At 43.0% G+C, this 24,133-nt stretch overlaps 1 protein-coding gene across 1 annotated transcript in view; it reads left to right on the top strand.

Annotated features, from left to right (window-relative positions):
- RSU1 (Ras suppressor protein 1) overlaps nt 1-24,133 on the top strand; it is a 200,648-nt gene that overhangs the window by 48,997 nt on the left and 127,518 nt on the right. The window contains exons 5-7 of the mRNA XM_005687977.3: nt 5,094-5,212; nt 7,780-7,862; nt 8,138-8,252. Coding sequence (XP_005688034.1) covers nt 5,094-5,212; nt 7,780-7,862; nt 8,138-8,252 — 317 coding nt within the window. The remainder of the gene's footprint in view (nt 1-5,093; nt 5,213-7,779; nt 7,863-8,137; nt 8,253-24,133) is intronic.

Here is a 24,133-nt window from a genome sequence, read left to right as displayed (position 1 = left end):
CCCAGCAGGGGAAGGAGAGGGTGGAACAAATCGAGAAAGTAGCTTTGACATATAAACACTACCCCACGTGAAATAGGTAGCTGGTAGGAAGCTGCTGTATAAGACAGGGAGCTCAGCTCCATGCCCTGTGATGATCTAGAGGGGTGGGATAGGGGTTGGGGTGGAAGGGAGGCTCAAGAGGGAGGGGACATATATATAGTTATGACTGATTTGTGTTGATGTATGGCAGAAACCAGCACAGCATTGTAAAGCAATTATCCTCCAATTAAACCGAGAAAAGATGAAAAACTCAGAGCACCACCTGTTCCAGGCATTGCAAGTTTCGTGGTGTCCTGAGTGTAAAGTGTAAGGTGGGAGGAGGTGAGGCAGGAGATGAGGCCGGGCAGAGAAGCACGGAGTCTGCTGTACATTCGGTGAGTGTTTCTTGAGCTCTCTGTTCAGGTGCTGGCTATCCAGCCCTCAGGGAGCTTATATCACAGTCGGGAAAACAGCCTGTAAATAAGTAAATGTCCATCGTGGCAGGGAGCTGAGTGCCAATGGAGGGCCTTGTGTATCAGATAAAGGAGCTCTGGTCTTAACCTGCTGACCATCGGGGAGTTGTCACCGGGAAGTGGCGGGTAAGATGATACTCGTATGAAAGACCACGTGGAGGAGAAGTCGGATGAAACCCACCAGGTTAGCGTTCCTGGTGAACCAGGGTAGCAACAGTGAAGGTGGGGAGGGACTTTATACGAAAAGCAGATACAAGTGGTAAAATTCATGAGGTGGTATGGATGGGACAGTGGAGCTGAAATAGATGTATAGAGACAGCTTTGGGGAGGAGGGAAGGGGCCTAGGTTTTGTTTGGTTGAGTTCAAGGTGCTTCAGGACAGAGTTGTAAACTTTCCTTTTTAATTGAACACGTTTGAGTTGGCTCTTTGTCGACTTTGGAGCTGTTTGGATTTTTGGCTCTTGCTGATTTATTGATTGTGTAACACTCTCTGGATTTAATTACCTAGCTGTATGGATGGGGTTGTCAGAGTTTGAACCCAATTCCTAGTTCTCTGGGAGAGGGATTAAGATAGGTTTCTGTAAATGGTACTTTCCCCCTCAGATGGCATGAAGATTGTATCTATGCAGCCCTGGTTAAGGCAAGGCATGAAGGAAGACTCAGAATAAACAGGCAATTAAAAAAAAAAAAAACACACAGCAGAGCAGTTAGGCCACATGTAATCCAAGCTTCATATTCAGCCGGAAGTTGATTTTGAAGTTTTATATCCAATTTTCTATTTATTCTGATGATCCCAAAACCAGAGAGGATTTTAGGCCATCTGAATAAACAGAAGGAAGCCGAATGATGCTCTTCATTCTTCCATTGTGTTATTCATTGTGCAGAGTTATTTTTATTTTATTAAAAAAGTGTAAAGTCACATAGGTTACAAGTTGGTAATTATTTTGGGTATAACTTCATGGCCAAGACCATCATGCCAACTATTCTGGGATAACTTTTTTTTGCTATGTTGCTTGGCATGTGGGATCTTAGTTTCCTGACCGGAAATCGACCCCCAGGCCCCTTCTTTAGAAGGATGGAGTCTTAACCACTGGACCACCAGGGAAGTCCCTGGAATAACTTTTGACCTAGTTAGATGAAGGAGCTTACCTTATGAAGATTTATAAGTTTACACTGAGCGCAGTGTTGAGTGTTCATGATTTTTTTGTTTTTGTTTTGTTTTGCTAAGTGTGTGAGCAAGTCACTGTGGAGGTGAGAAAAAAAATCTGCCTTTCAGGCAAGAAGGTTTTATTGAATCAGGAATCGCCCCAGAGGACCTCTAGAGATCAGTGTTCCAAAAGAGAAGTGTTCAAATGGGCCTTCCTGTAGCTTTTGAAGAGGAAAAAGGGGAAAAATGCCAGACATCCTTTGACTCTGGTTTTATCAAGTTCTCCATCATATGTGGGCATCTTCCCATTTCCATATGCATTTGAAAAACGTTCACCTGCAAACAGAACTTAAACCACTGGGCATGGTTGAGTCATCAGTAGCTTTATCTTCTAACACCTGAATTGATTGGAGAGTAAGCAGATGGGGAAGCCCTCCTTGATGGTTCAGACTCCACAGTGGTCTCCTTAGGCGAGCTCGTCTCTTTGAAGCTGACTCAGACTCTCCAGTTTCCTGAAAAGCAGTTGTAGTTACAGCCATCATTTCTTGAGAACCTACCTGGGAGCCCGAAATTGTTTCAGGGGCTTCCCATGTCCTCTCTCCACTTTTTAGTGGTCCTTCTGGGAAGCTATCGCTATCCTCATCTTCAGTTCAGTTCAGTCACTCAGTCGTGTCCGACTCTTTGCGACCCCATGGACTGCAGCACGCCAGGCCTCCCTGCCCATCACCAACTCACAGAGTTTACCCAAACTCATGTCCATAGAGTCAGTGATGCCATGCAACCATCTTATCCTCTGTTGTCCCCTTCTCCTCCTGCCTTCAGTCTTTTCCAGAATCAGGGTCTTTTCCAATGAGTCAGTTCTTTCATCTGGTGGCCACGGTATTGGAGCTTCAGGTTCAGCATCAGTTACAGCATTCATCTTACAGTTGAGGAAATCGGGTCTCAGAGAAGCTTAGTTACCCAAGGCCACCTGGTCAGCGAGCACTGGAGCTAGACCTCCACCCTTGCTCTGTTCTATCCTCTCTGGGCATCCTTAAGTGCTGGAGCTCTCGGGGACGCCCTGAAAAGAGGCAGCTTCCATGTGTAGATGGAGATGGATGTAGATGACTCCTGCAGGGGAAGGCGGCACATGCCACCCGTCAGTAGCAGGGAGCCAGGAAGTCGCCCTCTATGTGCTGGTGTCCAGAGGAGCAGGTCCTGTGGTAGCTGAGTCGACCCTGCTTTCAGACCATCCCGATGCATTGTTAGGGCTTTCTTTCCAGCACTTAGCGGGCCCAGTGCTGTCACCGCTGCCGACCTCAGGGGCCTCTGCTGAGTCCCTGACACCTTCGGGCGGGGTGGGGATTGATTTCTTGCTCAGGCAGTAAAAAGAACCTTCAGTTTAGTAGATGCTTGACATGCACAGGTGGACAGGCTCAGGCTTGCTCTAGGCTGGAGAGTGGATGAGATCTGTCTTTTTGGTAAGACGCTTCTTCCCACTAAGAAAGTCTGAAAGTGGATTTCTTGCATCTTATGTTTCAAAAGTGTACTTCTGGGTTTGGAAAGAAAAACTTGTGTTGGTCATTTTCAAATTGGTTAACTCAGAGCAAGGTTTAAGGAAGGAAGCACTTGCTGTATACTTCTGTGCCTTTCTCACCATCTCTGATTTCTTTCCTTCAGTTTACTCAGCATCCTCACGTGGGGGTCCAGAAATCAGGGGTGCCTTGGCTTCCAGGAGTGCTGGGGGATCTTAGATACCTGTCATTCTTACCAGGAGAGTCAGAGGTCTCTGGTGCTAAACCTGTGTTAACCTGACACTCCATTGCCATGTTCCAGAGATCATTATAAGTACTGTCCTGCCTGCATTTCCGTTTTGGAGACCCCGTGAGACACTTGACACAGGTGTGCTTCACACAATGTGAATTCACAGAAAATACCAGTTATTAGGGCTTCCCAGGTGGCAAAGTAGGGAAAAAAAACAACCCACCTGCCAATGCAGGAGATGTAAGAGATGTAGATTCAAGGCCTGGGTTGGGAAGTTACCCTGGAGAAGGAAATGGCAACCCACTCCAGTAATCTTCTCTGTAAAATCCCATAGACAGAGGAGCCTGCTGGGCTCCAGTCCATGGGATTGCAAAGAGCTGGACACAACTGAGCACAGCACAGCAGCAGCAGCAGTTCAGCAAACTGTACTGGAGGTTAACTTGCTAACTGTGAAGTTAACCTAAGACTTCATACCCGTCAAGAGGTGGGCACCACTTTTTTTCTAGGTTTCTCTCTGCTCTCAGCTGTTTCCTGTGAGGCCTGTTTGGTGGGTTTGAGTAGGATTGTGTGTCATGTGAGAAGGATTGGTGTCTAGAATTATGTCTGGTGTCACAGCACCACCCCCCACCTTTCAGTATTTGTCAGTCTATATTATTACAATTTTTTTGAAATCATATTGTAAGTGTATTCAAAGAGAATAACATTAAAAAAATAAGAGTCTTACAAGTGGAACATAATAGACAAATATTTTTCTTAGCTTTCCTTAGCTTTCATTGGAGATGTGTGTGTATGTGTTTAAGGGCTTGCTTCCCTGGTGGCTCAGATGGTAAAGAATTCACCTGTGTTGCAAGAGACCCAGGTTCCATCTCTGGGTCAGCAAGATCCCCTGGAGAAGGGAGTAGCAACCCACTCCAGTATTCTTGCTTGGAGAATCTCAGGGACAGAGGAGCCTCAGCCGTGGAGTCACGAAGAATCGGACATGACTGAGCAACTAACACTTTTGCTTTTTACATATATATTAAAAAATGTTCAATTGTGATGTAAAGTACGCATAATGTAAAGTATACCGTATTTATGTTTCTGTGATTCAGAAGCATTAAGTGTATTCCCATTGTTTTGCAGCCTATCTCTAGAAGTTTCTCATCTTGCCATACTAAAACTCTATACCTATTAAAAATTCCCCATTCCCCTCCTCCCTCCCCATCCCCGGTCCCTGGCAAACTTGATTCTAATTGGAGATGGTACTGAACTACTCTCAGTAGTTGCAAAACAAAACAAAAAAAAAGTGATTTGTTTTTTTGTCTGTCTCCCATTGGGAGGAATAAGCAAAATCAAATAAAGCAGAAATCTGAAAACTATGAGACTTCACATATATCTTCTGAGGTCTTACCATTGCTACACTTATAAAGAAGTTTTTCCCTAGAAGGAAAGATATTTTGTGATGTGTTTATTTTCTGTGTAAAACAGTGTTGGAGCACCACCATTGGAGAAAGTGACAGCTAGGGCATTTTCAGATGTTTCATGGACTTGGAAATCACCTGGCTAGAATTACTAGGCTGGTAAAAATAACATAAAGTGAATGGGATTATGGCTGGGCTTTCAGCTCTGAGCCCCTCACAGGTGACTGAGACTCGGCACACAGAGGGGATCTGAGTAGTCTGTATACGTAAATGTTTTGTGTGTGACATCTTATATTTTTACCCCCAACAACAGCATGAATAGACTAAACACTCTGCCTCGAGGATTTGGATCGCTTCCAGCTCTGGAGGTCCTTGATTTGACTTATAACAACTTGAATGAAAATTCTCTTCCTGGAAACTTCTTCTACCTGAGTAAGAAACTTTTAATTCTATAAATCTCCTTAAAATGGTGCTCTGCATTCTAAAAGGGAAATTTATTTGCCAGGTCCCAAACTCCAAGAGAAATTATTGGACATACATATATTTTTTTTACTTCAGATTCCTTTGAATGTTCCCTCATAGCTCAGCAGTATGTATATTTGATAAATTGTGATCTAACACCATTGCACTCAAGTGGACTTGGTAATGTCATATTAAATTTATGATAGAAATTTTTGCCTAAATGAGATCATCTCACATTTAGCTAGAGAGCTTGACTGTCTTTTTAAAGAACATGCAAAAAAAATTATATATGTATATGTATCAGAGAAGGCAATGGCACTCCACTCCAGTACTCTTACCTGGAAAATCCCATGGATGGAGGAGCCTGATAGGCTGTAGTCCGTGGGGTGGCTGAGGGTTGGACACGACTGAGCGACTTCACTTTCACTTTTCACTTTCATGCATTGGAGAAGGAAATGGCAACCCACTCCAGTGTTCTTGCCTGGAGAATCCCATGGACAGGGGAGCCTGGTGGGCTGCCGTCTATGGGGTCACACACAGTCGGACACGACTGAAGTGACTTAGCAGCACCAGCAGCAGCATGTATATGTATAGTATGTGACTTTCTCATGTGTTGCTATTAATGCTTTGTAGGCTTTTTGCCCCGGAGAAGGCAGTGGCACCCCACTCCAGTACTCTTGCCTGGAAAATCCCATGGACAGAGGAGCCTGGTAGGCTGCAGTCCGTGGGGTCGCTAAGAGTCAGACACGACTGAGTGACTTCACTTTCACTTTTCACTTTCATGCATTGGAGAAGGAAATGGCAACCCACTCCAGTGTTGTTGCCTGGAGAATCCCAGGGACGGGGGAGCCTGGTAGGAGGCTGTCTGCGGGGTCGCACAGAGTCGGACACGACTGAAGCGACTTAGCAGCAGCAGCAGGCTTTTTGCCCAAAGATATTCCAATGAGTTACTTATAAAAATAACATTAATAAACTGCTAACAGAATTTTAAACATTTCTAGCCAGGATTCTTGTTATAAGACTTTTAAAAAGTATTCTTATTGATATAATCTGTTTCGTCTATAGCATGTTATTAGACACTAAGAAATCACCAGTCATAGATGAACACACTTTATCCTCTTATATGCAAACATATTTCTTGCTGCAGATGCTTGTGAAAAATAGGAAAAAGGGATTTTCTGAGAACTCATAAAATATTTAGGAGAGAGTTGTTGTCTGTAGGTGAATGTTCTGTTTTTCCAAATAGTGACATAGCTAGCATCCAGAGATTGTGATTTTTCTGAGTTAGTCTCTATAAAGTTTCTTTTTTTTTTTTAACCTTCCATATATACTTTTCAGGGCTTCCCTGGTAGCTCAGCTGGTAAGGAATCTGCCTGCAACGCAGGAGACCCCAGTCTGATTCCTGGGTCTGGAAGATCCCCCAGAGAAGGGTTAGGCTACCCACTCCAGTATTCTTGGGCTTCCCTGGTGGCTCAGACGGTAGAGAATCACCTGTAGTACGGGAGACCTGGGTTCGATCCCTGAGTTGGGAAGATCCCCTGGAGGAGGACATGGCAACCCACTCCAGTTTTCTTGCCTGGAGAATCCGCATGGACAAAGGAGCCTGGTGGGCTGTAGTCCATGGGGTCACAAAGAGTCAAACACAACTGAGAGACTAAGCACAGCATGTATTCTTTATCCCAGACTTTGTCAGGCCCTTGAAACCAACTTTAACATGTTTTCTTGGACCATGGGAGAAATTGCTTTTCTTAAGTCTATTAACATACAATTCTGTTGAATTTTAAGACATTAGAATGTAGTTGAATATATGTAAACGAATAAAACTACATCTAATTATACTCTCTCCTTTTGCTTAAGGATAAAATGATGCCTCAGGGTTTTACCCTTCAGTGGTTTAGGGACTGATATCCTTGTATAATATTGTGAACAGATTTCTGCTTAAGTTAGGGTTTTCTCTGTTTTTAAATTCCTCTGCACTGTTTTAACTCCTTCATCCTCATTTATTTTTGTGGTTAAGGCTATAGGAACAAGTAATAATACTTAGTCTGATGATGGAAGCAATGAACTATGATTCTGACCTCCATCACGAGAAAGCCTTTTGGTTCTTTATTTTCTGACCTAGTTCTCTTTACACAACCGAGCCCTTTTGCCCTGAGCGTTGATATAAATGACACAGTGGTTTTCTTGGTTTCACTCTGGATGCAAATTGAGCCATACAGGTGAATCAGAAGTAATTGAAGAAAAATAGCTATCTTTTCTGAAAGCGAATTGAAACTCCATGCCAGAAGCTGCCAGTGCCCACGAGTTGTTAATTATATCAGTCCTCTTGGATATAGATATTTTCCTGAACACACCAGCTACACAATAAGCCAGTAAATCTAAGTTTGACCTGCTGGTTATTATCGCGAGCCCTAGGTGTGTCACAGGCTTTTCACCACGCCAGGGTTATTAATCAAAGCTGACTCCCACGTATTGATCAGAACTCAAATGGTTGGGTTCCATGCCACCCTGTTTATATATTGCTGTTTAATTTGCAGCCACCCTGCGTGCACTCTATCTAAGTGACAACGATTTTGAAATCCTGCCGCCAGATATCGGGAAACTCACAAAGTTGCAGATAGTAAGTAATTTATCTAAATTCTTAGAAAATCAATTCGCTCCTGCAGCCCTTGTAGGAGTGGAATCAAGGCAATTTGAGCCAGAGTACGGTTCGTTTTGCAGGAATAAAAGCCACTGCTCCCCGAGACCATTCGTTGCTTGTCTGCAGACTCTTGTAAATAAATTGGAAGGATTGAGCCTTCGAGGAAGAGAGGGCAAGGGCGAGGACAGGGCCTCTGCCGAGCGCCTCTTTGTGTGAAAATTGTTCTGACACCCCCTTGTTTCTCTTCTATTTAGCTCAGCCTTAGGGATAACGACCTGATCTCGCTGCCTAAGGAAATCGGGGAGCTTACTCAGCTTAAGGAGCTCCACATTCAAGGGAACCGCCTGACTGTTCTGCCCCCAGAACTAGGTAAGGTGGCTGATGAATGAGCTGAGTTCTGGCTTTAATTATTAATAATGATCCCAGTGCAGCAACTCTGAAAACCCTTCTCTCCTCTTCTCAACGAGAACCCTCCACCCGGGCACCCAGTTTTCATCCTTTCTAGTAGCATTTGTCATTGACCAGAGTTAAGCTGCTCTGGGTTTGACCTGCCCTGAGGCTCCGTTGAGCACGTGCAATTCTGAGCATCTCGACACTGCTGATGGCAGATGACCAAGCCTGGCTGCCTGCCTGGAGCCGTGGGAAGAGCCTGGCATGAGGAGTAATGGTCTTACCCAGGGCTTCTCCTTTACCGTTGGTGATGATGGCTTTTTTGAAAGGAATCTACCACTCATTTTTTTCATCATTTAGTGTTCTATCTTAATCCCTTGAAAACTTTTTATCATCAAATAGTTACAGTATTTATGACAGTTGCTTAAAACTACTACATTTCCAAACACGAATCAGTTTCTCTCCTGATGCCATCTTCGGTGGGAACGGTTACATGTGTTCTCATTGGGAATTCCTCGGTCCTCCTGCCGTGGCCCCTCCGTCTTAATAGGCTGTCTGGTCATTCAGATGGCCCTAGGTGACCTTACGACCTTCCTCGGAAATAACGTCCGTGCACATTCCTCTGTTATTGAGGTTATGTTGCTCTTCTAGCAAAGTTTCATGAGTTCTCCTGTCTTGTTTGTGGAGACTCTGGATGTCCTCTCATTTCTTCAGTACGTTGAACTGTATTGTTTCTCAAACTATGACTGTTTCCTTTTTTTGCTCCAAAATAGCACAGTTTTATTTATTTGTTTATTTATTGCATTTTATTGAAATACAGTTGATTCACAATGTTGTGTTAATGTCTCCTGTACAGAAAGTGATTCAGTTATGCATATACATATATATTCTTTTTCATATTCTTTTCCATTATGGTTTATCACAGGGTATTGACTATAGTCCCCTGTGCTATACAGTAGGACCTTGTTTATCCATCCTATGTATAATAGTTTGGATCTGCTCACCCCAAACTCCCACTCCAGGCCTCTCCTACCTGCCTCTCTTGGCAACCACAATTATGTTCTCTATGTCTGCAGAATAACACAACTTTAAAACACACATGTGACCCAGCAATTCTTTGAGGAAGTATCTCAAATGAGTGGTAGTTATATTAATGAGGATGTGAGCGCCATGAGAAACGGGGTATATATGTGTCCCCTGCTCTGTCCCCAGTGCCTCCCGCATGCTGGGAACCAGGTAACTTCTCGAGAGATAAGTACTGAATGAGGTAATGACACGAAGACCTCAGATAACAAGGCGCTGGGAAGGCTACAAGCGGGCCGAGTCTGGCTTCTGTCCAGAGCTGTGCTGTTCAGGAGAAGCCGTGAGCCACACTTCAGATGTTCATGTGACTCCCTTATGGGAAGATGCAGATACAGAACGTTACCATGGGCAGAAAGCTCCGTTGGGCAGCATTAGTCTAAAGGAAAAGCATTTACTTGGTTCCACTGAACAAATACAGTTTCACCCCAGCTTCCCCACCTTCTGCAGCTCCTTTGTTGCTGTGCAAGGTCTTGAGGAATTTGAACTGATTGCGTTTATTTTATTTTTGGCTGTGCTGGGTCTTCATGGCTGTAAGCGTCGCTGCTGGCTCTAGTTGTGGTGAGCGGGGGCTACTCTAGTGGCAGTGCTTGGGCTTCTCATAGAGGTGGCTTGTCTTGTTGCGGAGCACGGGCTCTGGAGCTTGAGCTCAGTAGTTGTGGCACACAGGCTTAGTTGCTCTGCAGCACGTGCCATCTTCCCAGACCAAGGATCGACTCCATGGCAAATGGATTCTTAACTACTGGACCACCAGGGAAGTCCAATTTGTACTGATTTTAAGGGCTGTGTAAAATTTGGGACTGCTGCTTTGCTGAATTTTGAGTTGCCAAGTCCTGCTTAAGAAGCAGGCTACAAGATCAAGAGATGTTAACAGGGTTTTTAAGGCAAAAAATCTTCTCGTCAAAAGGAAGATTCTGGACAGGTATTTGCCAACCATAGATATTGGCGTTAGGGATTCATGGGGAGCTTTTGCAGAATACAAATACGTGATCCCTCCCCGAAGTACTGATCCAAATCTCCACCTGTGAGGCTAATTCTTGTATAATTTGGTAAAATTCACTTAGTGCTTCTAAAGTCTGTCCTTGATTAGTGTGACAAGGAGAAATGAAAAAAAAAAGGTTTTATTTCATTTTTCAAGCACTGAGGTATTATAGGGTATTGGATTAATCAGTGATTTCTATCAGCTAAAAATCTGGTAGAAAAATACCTAGTTAAACCCACACATACCTGCCTACCTGTATATTTTAAAATGTCACATGATCTTCCTATTTAAATACTGCACATAGTCACATTTGCCTAACATTTCTGTTATGCTCTCCAATACCAAATAATATATATTTTTTATTCAGGGCTAGGGTTGAGGGGAAAGTCTTTATTTTATTTTATTTTATTTTATTGAGGGGAAAGTCTTTAAATGAGTTTATATTTGCTAGCCATACCTGGAAAACCCTGGTCTCAGCATCTGCCTAGTGGCAGTTTTCCCAAACTGCAGGCAGACACTTAGCTGGAAATAAATGGTAAACCTCTGTCTAAACTCAAGAGGAAGACAAGTGATTAGTTTTGAACAGTGATTTTTTTTTTTGGCTCTGCCGTGCAGCCTGTAAAATCTTGGGTCTCTGGCCAGGGATCAAACCTGTGCTCCCTCCATTGGGAGACTGGAGTCCTAACCGCTACACCACCTGAGAAATCCCAGTGATTTTTTTAAAGTCAAGAATACGATAATAGTTAGTATTGTAATAATAGTTACTGTAATATGTATTAAGGTCTTGTGTGCCAAGGCACTATATTAGATGCTTTTCCTGCATTATCTAAGAATAGTAAGTGGACTGTTTAGAGAAGAGGAAATGGAGTCTTAGAAAGGGTTGGGCCATATCTGTAGGGACACAGAGAGTCACGGAGGCAAGATTTAAACCCTGGCAGCTCGTTGTGCAGGTCCACGTTCCTAACTGCTGGGGCACACTCCTGCCCATCTATGTGCCACTGAGAGGATTCCTAGAAAGCTGATTCCAAGTGTGAACAAAGCACAGCACCTGCTTACTTCCCCAAATGGCAGCAGAAGGAGGGGAGATTCACTGCGGCCTGGCCGGCTGTGCGGGTGTGTGAGCAGCAGGACTGAGTTGCAGTTCTGCTGTTCATGCCAAGCCGTTGGCATAGTTGTTCTGGTTCTCCCCCCACCAATCCGTCCACCCCGCATGGGGTAGCCACCCAGCCACAGTAGAGATGTCTTCCGTTTGTGTATCTGGTCCGCAAGGTGGTTGTTGGCAGCTGCCCTGGCTGGTGGCTGAGCAGCGCTGGGAACTGTGGACTCGAAGCTTCTCTCGGTCCATCCCTTCAGCATCCCCTAGCTGCAGGACTGCTTCAGCGTGTATTTTAAAGGGCAGATAATGGTCTCTCTTCCCCTGTGTATTTACTTTTTATACATCTGAATGAACAAGGTAAAGGCTTTCAAGACTTCTGTGGAATTTCTTTTAAAAATAAATTTGGAGTTTATTAACTTGAAGCCTCATTGGTAAGAGCCTTTGAAGGAAGCAAGGAAATGGGGATGAATTCTGACTTGTCGGGCCTAAGAACATGCAGGGACACTGCCACATAAAGTCAAGGACTGGACTGAAGTTTTAATACGTAAACATATTACTTTACTTTTGCTGTGCACACCTGAATAAATTACTTTAACTGTTATGTCTGGTTCCGAAATAGTAAAGCACTTACTTTTATGTTAATCAGTTTATTTGTATAAAATTAGATGTATGGCAGACCTGTCTTTTAAAGATTTTTTTAATGGAGTATAATTGCTTTACAATATTGTGTTAATTTCTACTGTACAACAAAATCAGCTATTTATATATATATATATATATATGTATGTATATATGTATAATATGTCTCCCCTCTTTTTTGGATTTTCTTCCCATTTAGGTCACCACAGAGCATTGAGTAGAGTTCCCTGTGTTGAACAGTAGGTTCTCATTATTTGTCTGTCTCATATGTAGTGTCAATAGCGTGGGCTTTCCTGATGCCTTGGTGGTAAAGAATCCACTTGCCAATGCAGGAGACATGGGTTTGATCCCTGGGTCAGGAAGATCGCCTGGAGGAGGAAATGGCAACCCACTCCAGTATTTTTGCCTGGAGAATCCTCATGGATGGAGGAGTCTGTTGGGCTACGGTCCATGGGGTCACAAAAGAGTTGGACACAACATAGTGAATAAAAAAACCCAGCAATCAATAGTGTAGATATATTGATTCCAGTCTCCCAATTCACCTCTGCTCCTGCTCTTCCATTTCCTCATTCGTTCAAACATCAAGTTCCTACTTTAGACCAGGTTTTGTTTTTAAGGAACTGACTTATAGTAATGTAGAACTCACTTATTCAACAACTGTTTACTGAGTCTTTGCTTTGTGTTTTATTTCTGGAAGATACAACAAAAAGAGACAAAAATATCCTTTATGACATTTTAGTTGGGGAGGGAGGATAGATGAATGGATGGATGGATAGAAAGCATAACAGATCATGCTAAATGCCCTGGGGGGAGAAATGAAAATGGAAGAGAGGGTTTAAATGAAGGGGTGGTGTTTCTGTTCTATGGTGTTAACAAAGAAACTAAGATCATGGCATTCAGTCCCATCACTTCATGGCAAATAGATAGAGAAACAGTGGAAACAGTGTCAGATTTTATTTTTCTGGGCTCCAAAATCACTGCAGATAGTGACTGCATCCATGAAATTAAAAGACGCTTGCTCCTTGGAAGAAAAGTTATGATCAACCTAGATGCTATATTCAAAAGGAGAGACATTACTTTGCCAACAAAGGTCCATCTAGTCAAGGCTATGGTTTTTCCAGTAGTCATGTATGGATGTGAGAGTTGGACTCTAAAGAAAGCTGAGCACCGAAGAATTGATGCTTTTGAACCGTGGTGTTGGAGAAGACTCTTGAGAGTCCCTTGGACTGCAAGGAGATCCAACCAGTCCATTCTAAAGGAGATCAGTCCTGGGTGTTCATTGGAAGAATTGATGCTGAAGCTAAAACTCCAATACTTTGTCCACCTGATGCGAAGAGCTGACTCATTGGAAAAGACCCTGATGCTGGGAAAGATTGAAGGCAGGAGGAGAAGGGGACAACAGAGGATGAGATGGCTGGATGGCATCACCGACTCAGTGGACATGAGTTTGAGTGAACTCCGGGAGTTGGTGATGGACAGGGAAGCCTGGCGTTCTGCAGTCCATGGGGTTGCAAAGAGTTGGACATGACTGAGCGACTGAACTGAACAAAGAAAGCCTGATCAGAAGCTGGCATCATTTAGCCAGAGACCTAAGGGAGGGAGGGAACTTTCCTGGCAGAGGGAAAGGCAGGTGCAGAAAGCTTGAGATGGGCTTGTGTATGCTGAAACAGCCGGAAGCCTAGTGTGGCTGGAGCCAAATGAGGGGAGGTGAGGGCTGGAAGAGATGGGCTTAGGTAGGAAGTAGGGACTGGATCTCTTGGGGATTTATGCCCTGAAGGCATTGCAAGGACTCTGGCTTTTACTCTGAATGAGATGCTGAATAATGCCCTCACCCCCCACCGTGTTGCCGCCTCCTAATCACTGAAATCTAGGAATAGACTACTTTGCGTGATGAAGGGACTTTGCTGATGCAGTGTCAGCCTGAGATGGGAGATTATCCTGGATTAGCACACTGAGCCCAGTGTAATTGTGAGGTTCCTACAAAGAGGGAGGCAGGGGAGACAGGGACAGCAGTAGAAGATGTGATGACGGAATCAAGAGGCTGGAGTCAGGCATGGAAGGGACCACAGGCCAAGGAATGTGGGCGCTTCCAGAGGATGCGAAAGCAAGGGCGAGGATTTCCCCTGAAGCCTCCAGAAGAGATGTAGATATTCTGTGCTTTTCCAGGTGGTCATAATGGTTAGAGTCTGGGTGTGTTTCAGAGGTAAAATTAACAGGAATTAGTGGTGATTAGATGAGGGAGAGAGCGCGAAGAGTGACTGAGGTGTTAGGGAATGAAAAAGATGGGGAAGATGGTGGGAAGGGCAGGTGAGGGAGGAGGAGAGGAGCTGGTTACAAGCTGACTTTGGAGTATTTTATGTTTGAAATGCTTTTTGGGTGTCAAGTCGAGAAGGCAGCTGATATTAGAATCTGGACTTTAGAAGGTAAGTCTGGGCTGCACATACAAACATCAACATAAACGTAAGGCCACAGATTGGATGAGGTCTCCTGGATGTGATCAGGGAGGTAGAAGATAGAGCCATGAAGCGCCGTAGTTCCTAAACCCTGAAGCCAGGAGGATCAGGGACCTTTAAGGGTTGTGCTGGCTCTTGGGCAGCTCTCTGTGCCCAAGTCAGGGACTGGGACCTCCTCCCTGTGGCCTCATGATCAGCCCTCACTGTTACTGCAGTGAGAATGCTTTGTCTTTGTAGGGAAACTGTTTTTCCTGACATGTGAAGCTAACTCTGCCAGCGAAGGGATGAAATAGACATGGTTGACATCTTCTCTTGAGCCTGCTGGGATCCAGGAGTATCTTTTGAAACAGTGTATTGAGCTACCCAGCTGGAGAAGACTGTTGAGAGTCCCTTGGACTGCAAAGAGATCAAACCAATCAGTCCTAAAGGAAATCAACCCTGAATATTCACTGAAAGGATGGATACTGAAGCTCTAATACTCAGGCCACCTGTTGCAAAGAGCCAACTCATTGGAAAAGACCCTGATGCTAGGAGAAATTGAAGGCAAAAGGAGAAGGGGGCAGCAGAGGATGAGATGGTTAGATAGCATCACTGATTCAATGGACATGAATTTGAGCAAACTCCAAGAGATGTGGAGGATAGAGGAGGCTGGTGTGCTGCAGTCCATGGGGTGGCAAAGAGTCAGACACAACTCAGCGACTGAACAACAGTTCAGCTACCAGCCTATCTCTCCTTCAGAAAAGCAGCAATGTGACTAAGATTTCACCCCCTTTTAATTAGCAGAAGAATGAATGAATGCAGTGGAGATAAGACCTGTGTTAGAGGGGATGAGGGGGAGACAGACATCCAGACCTCAAAACAGATGAAGCCCCTGAGTCAACAGCCTAACAGCGGTTTCAGAGCTGGTGGCCCTGTGAGCAGTAGCTTCTGTTCTGATTTTGCATTTTCTGCCTCACACATGAGATTTATGAGCCATAAGAGCTAAAGATGTGACCTGTGTGGTTCTACATGGCCTCCTTCATAAGTTTCCCAGGGTTCAGGTATTTGCACTTGGTTGAATCGTTTCTGTTATCTTGGCTTCTGGATGGTCACCCCTCTGCATTTGTCACCCCAATAATTGCTTCTGGAGAAGGAAATCACATTGGTCAGCCAGGCATGCAACAAAGCAGTGTTTTTAGATGTCAGAACGTTATCTACACCCACTTACACAGCCTAGGGGAAGGATGCTTGCATTGCTGCGTATAACTAGGCCTCGCTGGCTTCGTATACTGCTCTGCACACCACCAATCACAGTTTTTATTGCAGAAATATGAGATGCTTTTGTATTCTTTCTAGCATATTTGTGAAGAGTGGAAACAAATATTAACCCCCTTCAGAGAGCAAGTGGTGGCATGAATGGTGAGCTTTCCTCCAGTTGTATTCTCCAGGATGAACAGGATTAAGAAAAGAGTGGAAGACTTCCCTGGTCGTCCAGTGACTAAAAGTGCGATTCCAGTGCAGGAGGCCTGGGTTCAATCCCTGGTCAGGGAACTAGATCTCACACTCTGCCACAAGGAGTTCGCATGCTACAGCTAAAGATGAAAGATCTTGTGTGTTGTAACCAAGACCCAGCACAGCCAAATTTTTTTTTTTTTTTAAATAGAGTGGAGTATATACATCTCAAATCCTTCCAGTTACACCTCTTAATCCTTTTCTTAATAGTGTTGAGATGCTAAAGAAACAACGTTCCCTCCTAACACAAAAGAGGAGATACGGTATTCTCTTGTTGGTCAGTTAAGTCCCTGATTAAAAATGTCTTACCACTTCATGTTCCTGTTGCCAGTTATCTTATCCTGAAGGGTAAAATATATTTTAATGTATTAATAGGTTACAGAGGCTTATCTCTTTGTCACTACACTTCTGTTCCTATCTTAGTCTTCCAGTTCCTTGTTCTGTGATAATAGGTTATTTTCTATGCCTCCTGCAGAATGAGGGTAGTAGTACTGTGGTGAAGATTATAATAATAATATACACACAGTGGATTTTTATACTATTAAACGTTCACTGTTTAGAGACTTGAGTGCCTGGTGAGCAGGAGTCTAACACATTGTGATTGGCTGGATGAAAGAAAGGCTGAGACTTAGCCGTGGGTTAGGAAATGCAAGGGGATGTCCAAAGGGACTTTCAGGGGAAGAGAAGTGGGGAGGATAAGGTGAGGGCCCCATGTGGCAAACAGGCACAGTGGACAAAAGGTCCGGCAGAAAGGGTTTCATTGCCCTCTCTTCAATCGCATCGTTGTTTTCCTGATGCATGTTTGATTTCATAAGTGATTGTCAAGCTCAGCCCTTTTTGTGAGTTGTGTAATTGAGACTGGGAGCAAGTCACCTGGTTCTTCTTTGTGGTTAGTTCATTGCTTGGTTGTGTCGTTCACTCACTCATTCATTCACTTCCTGACTTTGTGACATCCTGTATAAGACTATCAGAGAAGGCACTGGCACCCCACTCCAGCACTCTCGCCTGGAAAATCCCACGGATGGAGGAGCCTGGTGGGCTGCAGTCCATGGGGTCGCTAAGAGTCGGACACGTACTGAGCGACTTCACTTTCACTTCTCACTTTCATGCATTGGAGAAGGAAATGGCAACCCACTCCCGTGTTCTTGCCTGGAGAATCCCAGGGACGAGGGAGCCTGGTGGGCTGCCGTCTATGGGGTTGCATAGTCGGATACAACTGAAGCGACGCAGCAGCTTCTAAGACTGTGAACTTGTCTAGAAGTACTGAATTCTTAATAGCACTTGGTCTAACTTATTTCTTCATCCCGTGGTAAGATCTTAAACTACCTCCCTGCAAGAGATACCTTATTTTTTCACTTAATTTCTTACTGTCTTGGGTTGCCTTTTGTAACACTCTACATTTCATTGACAATTTTTTTCTTCTCCCTTTTTTCCTTCTTTTCTTTTCTTGTCTTCACTTTTTAATATTGCTGATGTGTGCATACACTGTAATCCTTTTGTCACTTGTCTACGTGTTAGTAATTCATGTTTGAAGTACACTTTCTAAGTCTTTATTATTTTGTTATAAATTAAAAGCATTAAAGATCCTAGAGCATAAAGTTGGACTGTTTTCAAGCTAGGCAAGCTATTAATAGTTTAGCTATCATGTGAAATCTTTTAACTCTTTTCTTGAGAAAAGATGTAATGCCAGTTATCAGCCATCTCCAGAATAAGCAGATACCAAAGACATAATACATTAAACATTGTTTCTTTTAGTCTAGATTCTCTGTTCTGGAGAATTATCTGCCCTGACCCAAAGCAACTTTATATTGTTATCAGAGCTGCTTTTCTCTGCCTAAATCCTGTTGATTGTGAAAGGTGGGAATGGGTTATGGTCTGTCTGATTAGGCTGAGGAGCAGTCCTTTGAACTGACCCTCGTTTCTGCTTCTGTTCTTGGTTTTGTTTGACGTGTCCATTTTAAGACCAGTGAACAAAATCAAGACATGGGAAAGCATAGTTGAGAGTGCGGTAGGGGTATCTACTGGCCTGGATCTCCTACCGTCCAGTCTCCCAAGACAGATGACCTTGAACAAATCGCTGACCTGCATGTTACTCAGTGGCCGTAACTCCTAGCACCTGGCTTTTTCCAACGGGGATACACTGTCTAGTTCACCAGGACCCTCACCTGAGCCTCTGACGATCCCTCACTAAACAGAAATGAGGAAATTACATAACAGGGTTATACAATGATTTGTATATTTTTGTTTTCCTTTTCAAATTCACAAGTTACAAAAATATAACACAATATCACTTAGGATTTATAAGATTTAGTTCAGAATGCTGCAGGTGGTGTGGTCTGGAGAGTGTGTACAAGTTTTAAATTACATGATAGACAGTCTCATTTCAAACTCAACTTGGTGGAAAAATGTCCAAAATTTGAGACTCTTTGGAAGCGCTAGTCCCCTCACTTGCGTTATTGTTTCTTCTGCTTTTCTTCCTTCATTGATTTCACTGGCCCCTGTAGATACTGGAGTATGCAAAGCCTGGATTTACTTCTGGACTCAGACTCTCTCTCTCTTTTTTTTTTTTTTAATATTCCTATCTTTTATTGTGCCCCTTAACTTCTTTTTTTTAAACACCAAAAAATGTTGTTTTTATTTATTTGGGTGCACTGGGTCTTAGTTGTGGCACGCAGGTCTGTGAGATTTAGATCCCTGACCAGGGATGGAACCAGGGTCCCCTGCACTGGGAGTGTGAAGTCTTAGCCACTGGACCACCACGGAAGTCCCTGGACCCAGTCTTTTCGTGTGACAAATGCTGATCACACACAGGAGTCAGTGAATGCATGTGGGGTGCATTTGCCTGGCTGGCTCCATAAGCATCTGCCTTTGGTGTAACTCATCTCATCATCCTGGTCAGTAAAGCTCTAGACTCTTGTCTTTGTGTCCTTTAGAAGAGGTGACTGTAGCTCTGAGACACTCCTTCAGGAACCTTCGGGGAAGTCACCCCAAAGCCCTGGGTGATATCAAGGAGCCTGGCGCAGGGCTTGTGTTCGGCAGGGACCAAGGGGATGCTGCAGGTCTGCAAAGAGGAGCCAGGGAGGGAGAGGAAGCTCAGAGGTGCAGAAGCATCTCTTTGTATGTTTAGCATCCCTAGGGTTACATAGTTAATTATTTTATTTTTAATATCAACACAGCATTTCTGTGTTGATCCACAGAAGCAGAAAAGGATGTAAAAAAAGAGGGCTAAAATTTACTGAGCATATAAACTTTTCCATTAGGTAAACTTTTCCGTTAGGCATTTTGTATATAGTTTGTCACGTAAATCTTGCAAAAGCTGTGAGAGATTGAAGGCTTTCTTCCCATTTTGCAGATGGAGACATGAAGCTGTAGTAACTTGCTGTGGGTCACGTGGCCAGATAGACTAGGAGCCAGACACAGAACTGCCATGATCTGGAATAACTATTCCACGTCCACCAGGGGTAGGACCATTGGCCGCTTTTGTTTTGTGCCCATTCTAGGACAAAGAGAAATATAGCCTATATCAAGAAATAGCATTTTGGGACTTCCCTGGCAGTCCAGTGGTTAATACTTCACCTTCCAATGCAGAGGGCAGAGATCCCTGGTCAGGTAACTAAGATCCCACTTGCCTTGTGGCCAAAAAACCAAAACATTTAACAGAAGCAATATTCTAAGAAATCCATTTAAAGACTTTAAAATTGTCCACATCAAAAAAATCTTAGGAAAAAGAAATAGCATTTTTATGGAAAAAAGTCACTATGGATTAGATAATAATAACAATACATACCTCAGAAGACAAGCTGTTAGCCTGTGAAGTGGTTGCCACAGGTCATGGTCTGTTTGCTTAATAAAGCAGTGAGTGGCAAGTACTTTCCTACGGAACTAGTAACTGTGTCACTTGTACAAAATTGACCTTGTCAGTCGACCGTGAACATTTTTGAAGTTACTTTTATGCTAGATAGCTTTACAGAAATACTTTTTTTTAAAAGAATACCATATTTACAAAATGGTTTCATGGACTTCTATCTCACTTCTGTATTGTAGACAAGAAGAGCTTTTCGGTCATTTTAAAGTTGGTGAAACTAAGATGTATAGGGAGGTTGTGACTTGCCCAAACCTTGTATTGTGGACATAGCTTGTTATTGACAGCATCAGATTTTCAGTTCCGATCTCTTGACTTCAACAATAAATATTCTTCCAATAGTGTATCCATAAATGTATCAAGACTGAGTCTGTAGAAAGGTATCATTTGTCATTAGATGACAGCAGTGGTTCCAAACCTATGGTTCCAAATAAATTTCCAAGAATTTTGTTCTTTGGAAAATAAAGAAAATGCGACTTTGAAGTTGTGCCTTGAATTACGTTACATGTGCTTACATTTTATTTCTGTGTTAATATTCCTTTTGTCATACTTCACAAAAAGTAAGATAGCCTATTCTTTGATTCCCATGGTCTTAGCTGATCATCAAAAATGACTCCCACGAGGTCTTCCTACATGATATTTTTTAACTAGTTCTGTTTTATATGTCCTGTTCCAGTGCATCTTTAGCCCCGGAAAATGCTGTAAGTGTGGATTTTAAAAATGCTAAGTGAATTATATTTCTGCCTGGTGAGTTACTGCTTTAAAGGGGGTGGGAAGTCGCAACACATGAAACGTTCCCATTCCGTATTATAAATTTCAGGAAGCCCAGTGTCAGGTTGGGTATGATTGAGCACGGGCATCAATCTGTATTCACACCAGCTGGTGGAGCAAGCCAGTGTTTCCAGTGGACCAGCCTTTGATTTAATAGGATACTAAATGTATTCCTGCCCTGGGAGAAATGCTGGCAGTGCTGAGCTTCCAGATTTAATTTTTTTTTTTTCATTCCAGAAGCTTATCTGTAAATACAGTTCCTATCACCTGAATACATATATAATATCTCACGTTTATGTAGCATCTCCCTAAAAGCATCTCCTATATATTAGCCCACATAAAAAAAAATAAGTCATGTTCTGCTGAACTAGACCTGAGTGGTATTATGCGTGGGAATGTGAGTTTCTCAGCGTAGCGGTGGGGGAGTTAGGGATGAGAGTAGAGGATGATGTCTTGCATGTTGGCGTGCAACCTGACAGTGTAGTGATAAACCTAGCAGTGTAGTGATAAACCTAAAACTGTACCTTATCACGAGTTCACCTTTCTTTTCTTTAAAAATTTTTATTGGAGTATGACTGATCTACAATGTTGTGTTAGTTTCTGCTGTACAACAAAGTGAATCAGCTATACCTGTACATTTATCCTTTTTTTAAGGAGTCTTTTCCCATGTAAGTCATTACTGAGTATTGAGTAGAGTTCCCTGTGCTGTACAGTAGGTCCTTATTGATTTCATACATAGTAGTGTGTATAAATTAATCCCAGTCTCCCAATTTACCCCACATCCCGCTTCCTTCACCCCTGTAACCATAAGTTTGTTTTCTGCACCTGTGGCTCTATTTCTGCTTTGTAAGTAAGTTCATTTTTACCATTTTTTTAGGTTCCACGTATAGGTGATACCATATGATATTTGTCTGACTTTACCTCACATAGTATGACAGTTTCTAGGTCCATCCAATTTGCTGCAGATGCCATTATATATTTTTTTAAGGCTAATAGTCCAGTGTATTTATGTACCACATCTTTACCCATTCCTCTGTCAATGGATATTAATTGCTCCCATGTCCTGGCTACTGTAAATAGTGCTGCAGTGAATATTGGGGTGCATGTATTATTTCAAACTATGGCTTTCTCTGGATATATGCCCAGGAGTGGGATTGCAGGATCATATGGTAATTCTCTTTTTAGTTTTTTAGGAACTTCCATTCTCCAGAGAACTTCTGTTCTCCATGGTGGTTGCACCAATTTACATTCCCACCAACAGTGTAAAGTTCCCTTTGCTCCACACCTTCTCTAGCACTTACTGTTTGTAGATTTTTTGATGATGGCCATTCTGACCAGTGTGAGGGTTAGCCTTTCTTATCTTTATTTATTTAGACCTCTTTAGAATTGTTCATGTTTTCAACTCATACTTTCGTACGTGGACGACCTGCTAAGGAAAGCGTCTGACAGTGCTGTTGATGCTTCTGTAAAGTTTTGGCAATAGCCTGCATGTTCATATTGGTTAACAAGCCCATGCTCATTCTTGGTGTATTTACAGACCACAGGACTCTCCCTGTGGTCTTTCATGTTTGCTGTTTTAAGAAGAATCGCTCTTCTACCTAGACAGCCTCTACCTACCTTCTGTTATCAGATTCTTATCTCTGGTCCCATAGGCAGCAATCTGTTGGGTTTGGAGAACAGCAATAAATGAAATAGGCATAATCCTTGCCCTCTTCAAGGGGATCTCTGGAAAAACAAGAACAAAAAAACTTGAAAGTGACAAAATGGAAATTACAGCTAACACCCACACTTCCTTTATTATATTTATTCCTAAGCTAAATTCCCTTTTGATACTATTATAAATGAAATTGTTCAGTGAACTTATTTTTGATTTATCGCTAGTATATAAAAACACAGTAGGTTTTTGCTTTGATCTTGTATCCTGTAGTGTTGCTGAACTCATTTATTCTCATTGTTCTTTTTGGGCAGTTCCTTAGAAATTTTTTCCATACATGATCATGTCATTTGTAACTTGAAACAGTTTTGCTTCCTGCTTTCCAATTTGAGTGCATTTAGTTTTCTTGTGTAATTACTTTGACTACAGTCTGGTACAAAAGTGGGAAGAGCAAACATCCTGGTCTTATTCCTGATTCTAGGGAGAAAGTATTCAATCTTTCCCTAATAAATGTTAGGTTTTCTGAGTTTTTTGTGTATGACCTTTCCCAGCTTTCTTTTTTTTTTTTTTTAATACTTTTTTACTTGGGAAAGACTGTATACCCTGCATTGTCTATAAATGTGTCAGAGAATACCATGCGTATAATCTTCCGCATTATTACAGATATTCATTTAGCTCATTTTCTCCTTTGTTTCTGGTATTAACCAAGTTTTTAACCCCTTGTGGCTCAGTTGGTAAAGAATCCATCTGCAGTGTGGGAGAACTGGGTTTGATACCTGGGTTGGGGAGATCCCTTGGAGAAGGAAAAGGCTAGCCACTCCAGTATTCTGGCCTGGAGAATTCCATGAACTATATGGAAGTCCATGGGGTCACAAAGAGTCAGACACAACTGAGCAACTTTTACTTCACTAACCCCTAGAATAATCTCTTGGTCTTCATTGCCTTTTGAGTTATCTTCTTAATCCACTGTTGTAGCTGAGACCAACTATATAAGTTTGCTTTGCCTGCCATAACAAAGTGGATGGCTTAAACAACAGAAATTTATTTTCTCACAGTTGTGAAGACAAGAAGCCCCAGATCCTTGTATCAGTAGAAATGATTTCTTCTGAGGACCATAGGGAAAGGTCTATTCCTGATCTTTCTCCTTGGATTGTTGATTGCTGCCACCTTCTCATATCCTTTTTTTTTTTTTTTTAATGTATTTATTTGGCTACGCTGAGTCTTAGTTGCAGCATGTGAACTCTTAGTTGTGGCATGGGGATTTAACCTGGGCCTAGTTCCCTGACTGGGGACCCTAGTTCCCTGACTGGGAATTTAACCTGGGCCCCCTGCACTGGGAGCATGAAGACTCAGCCACTGGACCACCAGGGAGATCCCTCTCCCTTGTCTTTATGGCTGTCCCTTTGTGTATGCATACACATTGGGTATCTCTCTGTGTGTCCAAAATTTCCATTCCTACTGCAGAAGTACACAGGTCATATTGGATTAGAGCCCATGTGTGCTTAATTGCCCAATTGTGTCCAGCACTTTATGACCCCACGGGCTCCTCTATCCATGGGCTCCTCTGTCCGTGGGATTCTCCAGGCAAGAATACTGGAGTGCGTTATCATTTCCTTCTCCAGGAGGTCTTCGACCTAGGGATCGAACACCAGTCTCTTGTGTGTCTCCTGCATTGCAGGTAGATTCTTTACCTCTGAGTCACTGGGGAAACCCATTAGAGCCTATTCCTTATTTTAATTAAACAGCCTCTGTAAAGACCCAGTCTCCTAATAGTCACATTCTGAGGTACTGGGAGTTAGGACTGCAACATGAAGTCAGGGAATTGGACACAA

Source organism: Capra hircus, chromosome 13, assembly GCF_001704415.2.
Source record: "Capra hircus breed San Clemente chromosome 13, ASM170441v1, whole genome shotgun sequence".
In the NCBI taxonomy this organism is placed as follows: Eukaryota; Metazoa; Chordata; class Mammalia; order Artiodactyla; family Bovidae; genus Capra; species Capra hircus.
The sequence above is the reverse complement of the archived record's forward strand: the minus strand, read 5'-3'. Positions and strand labels throughout refer to the sequence as shown.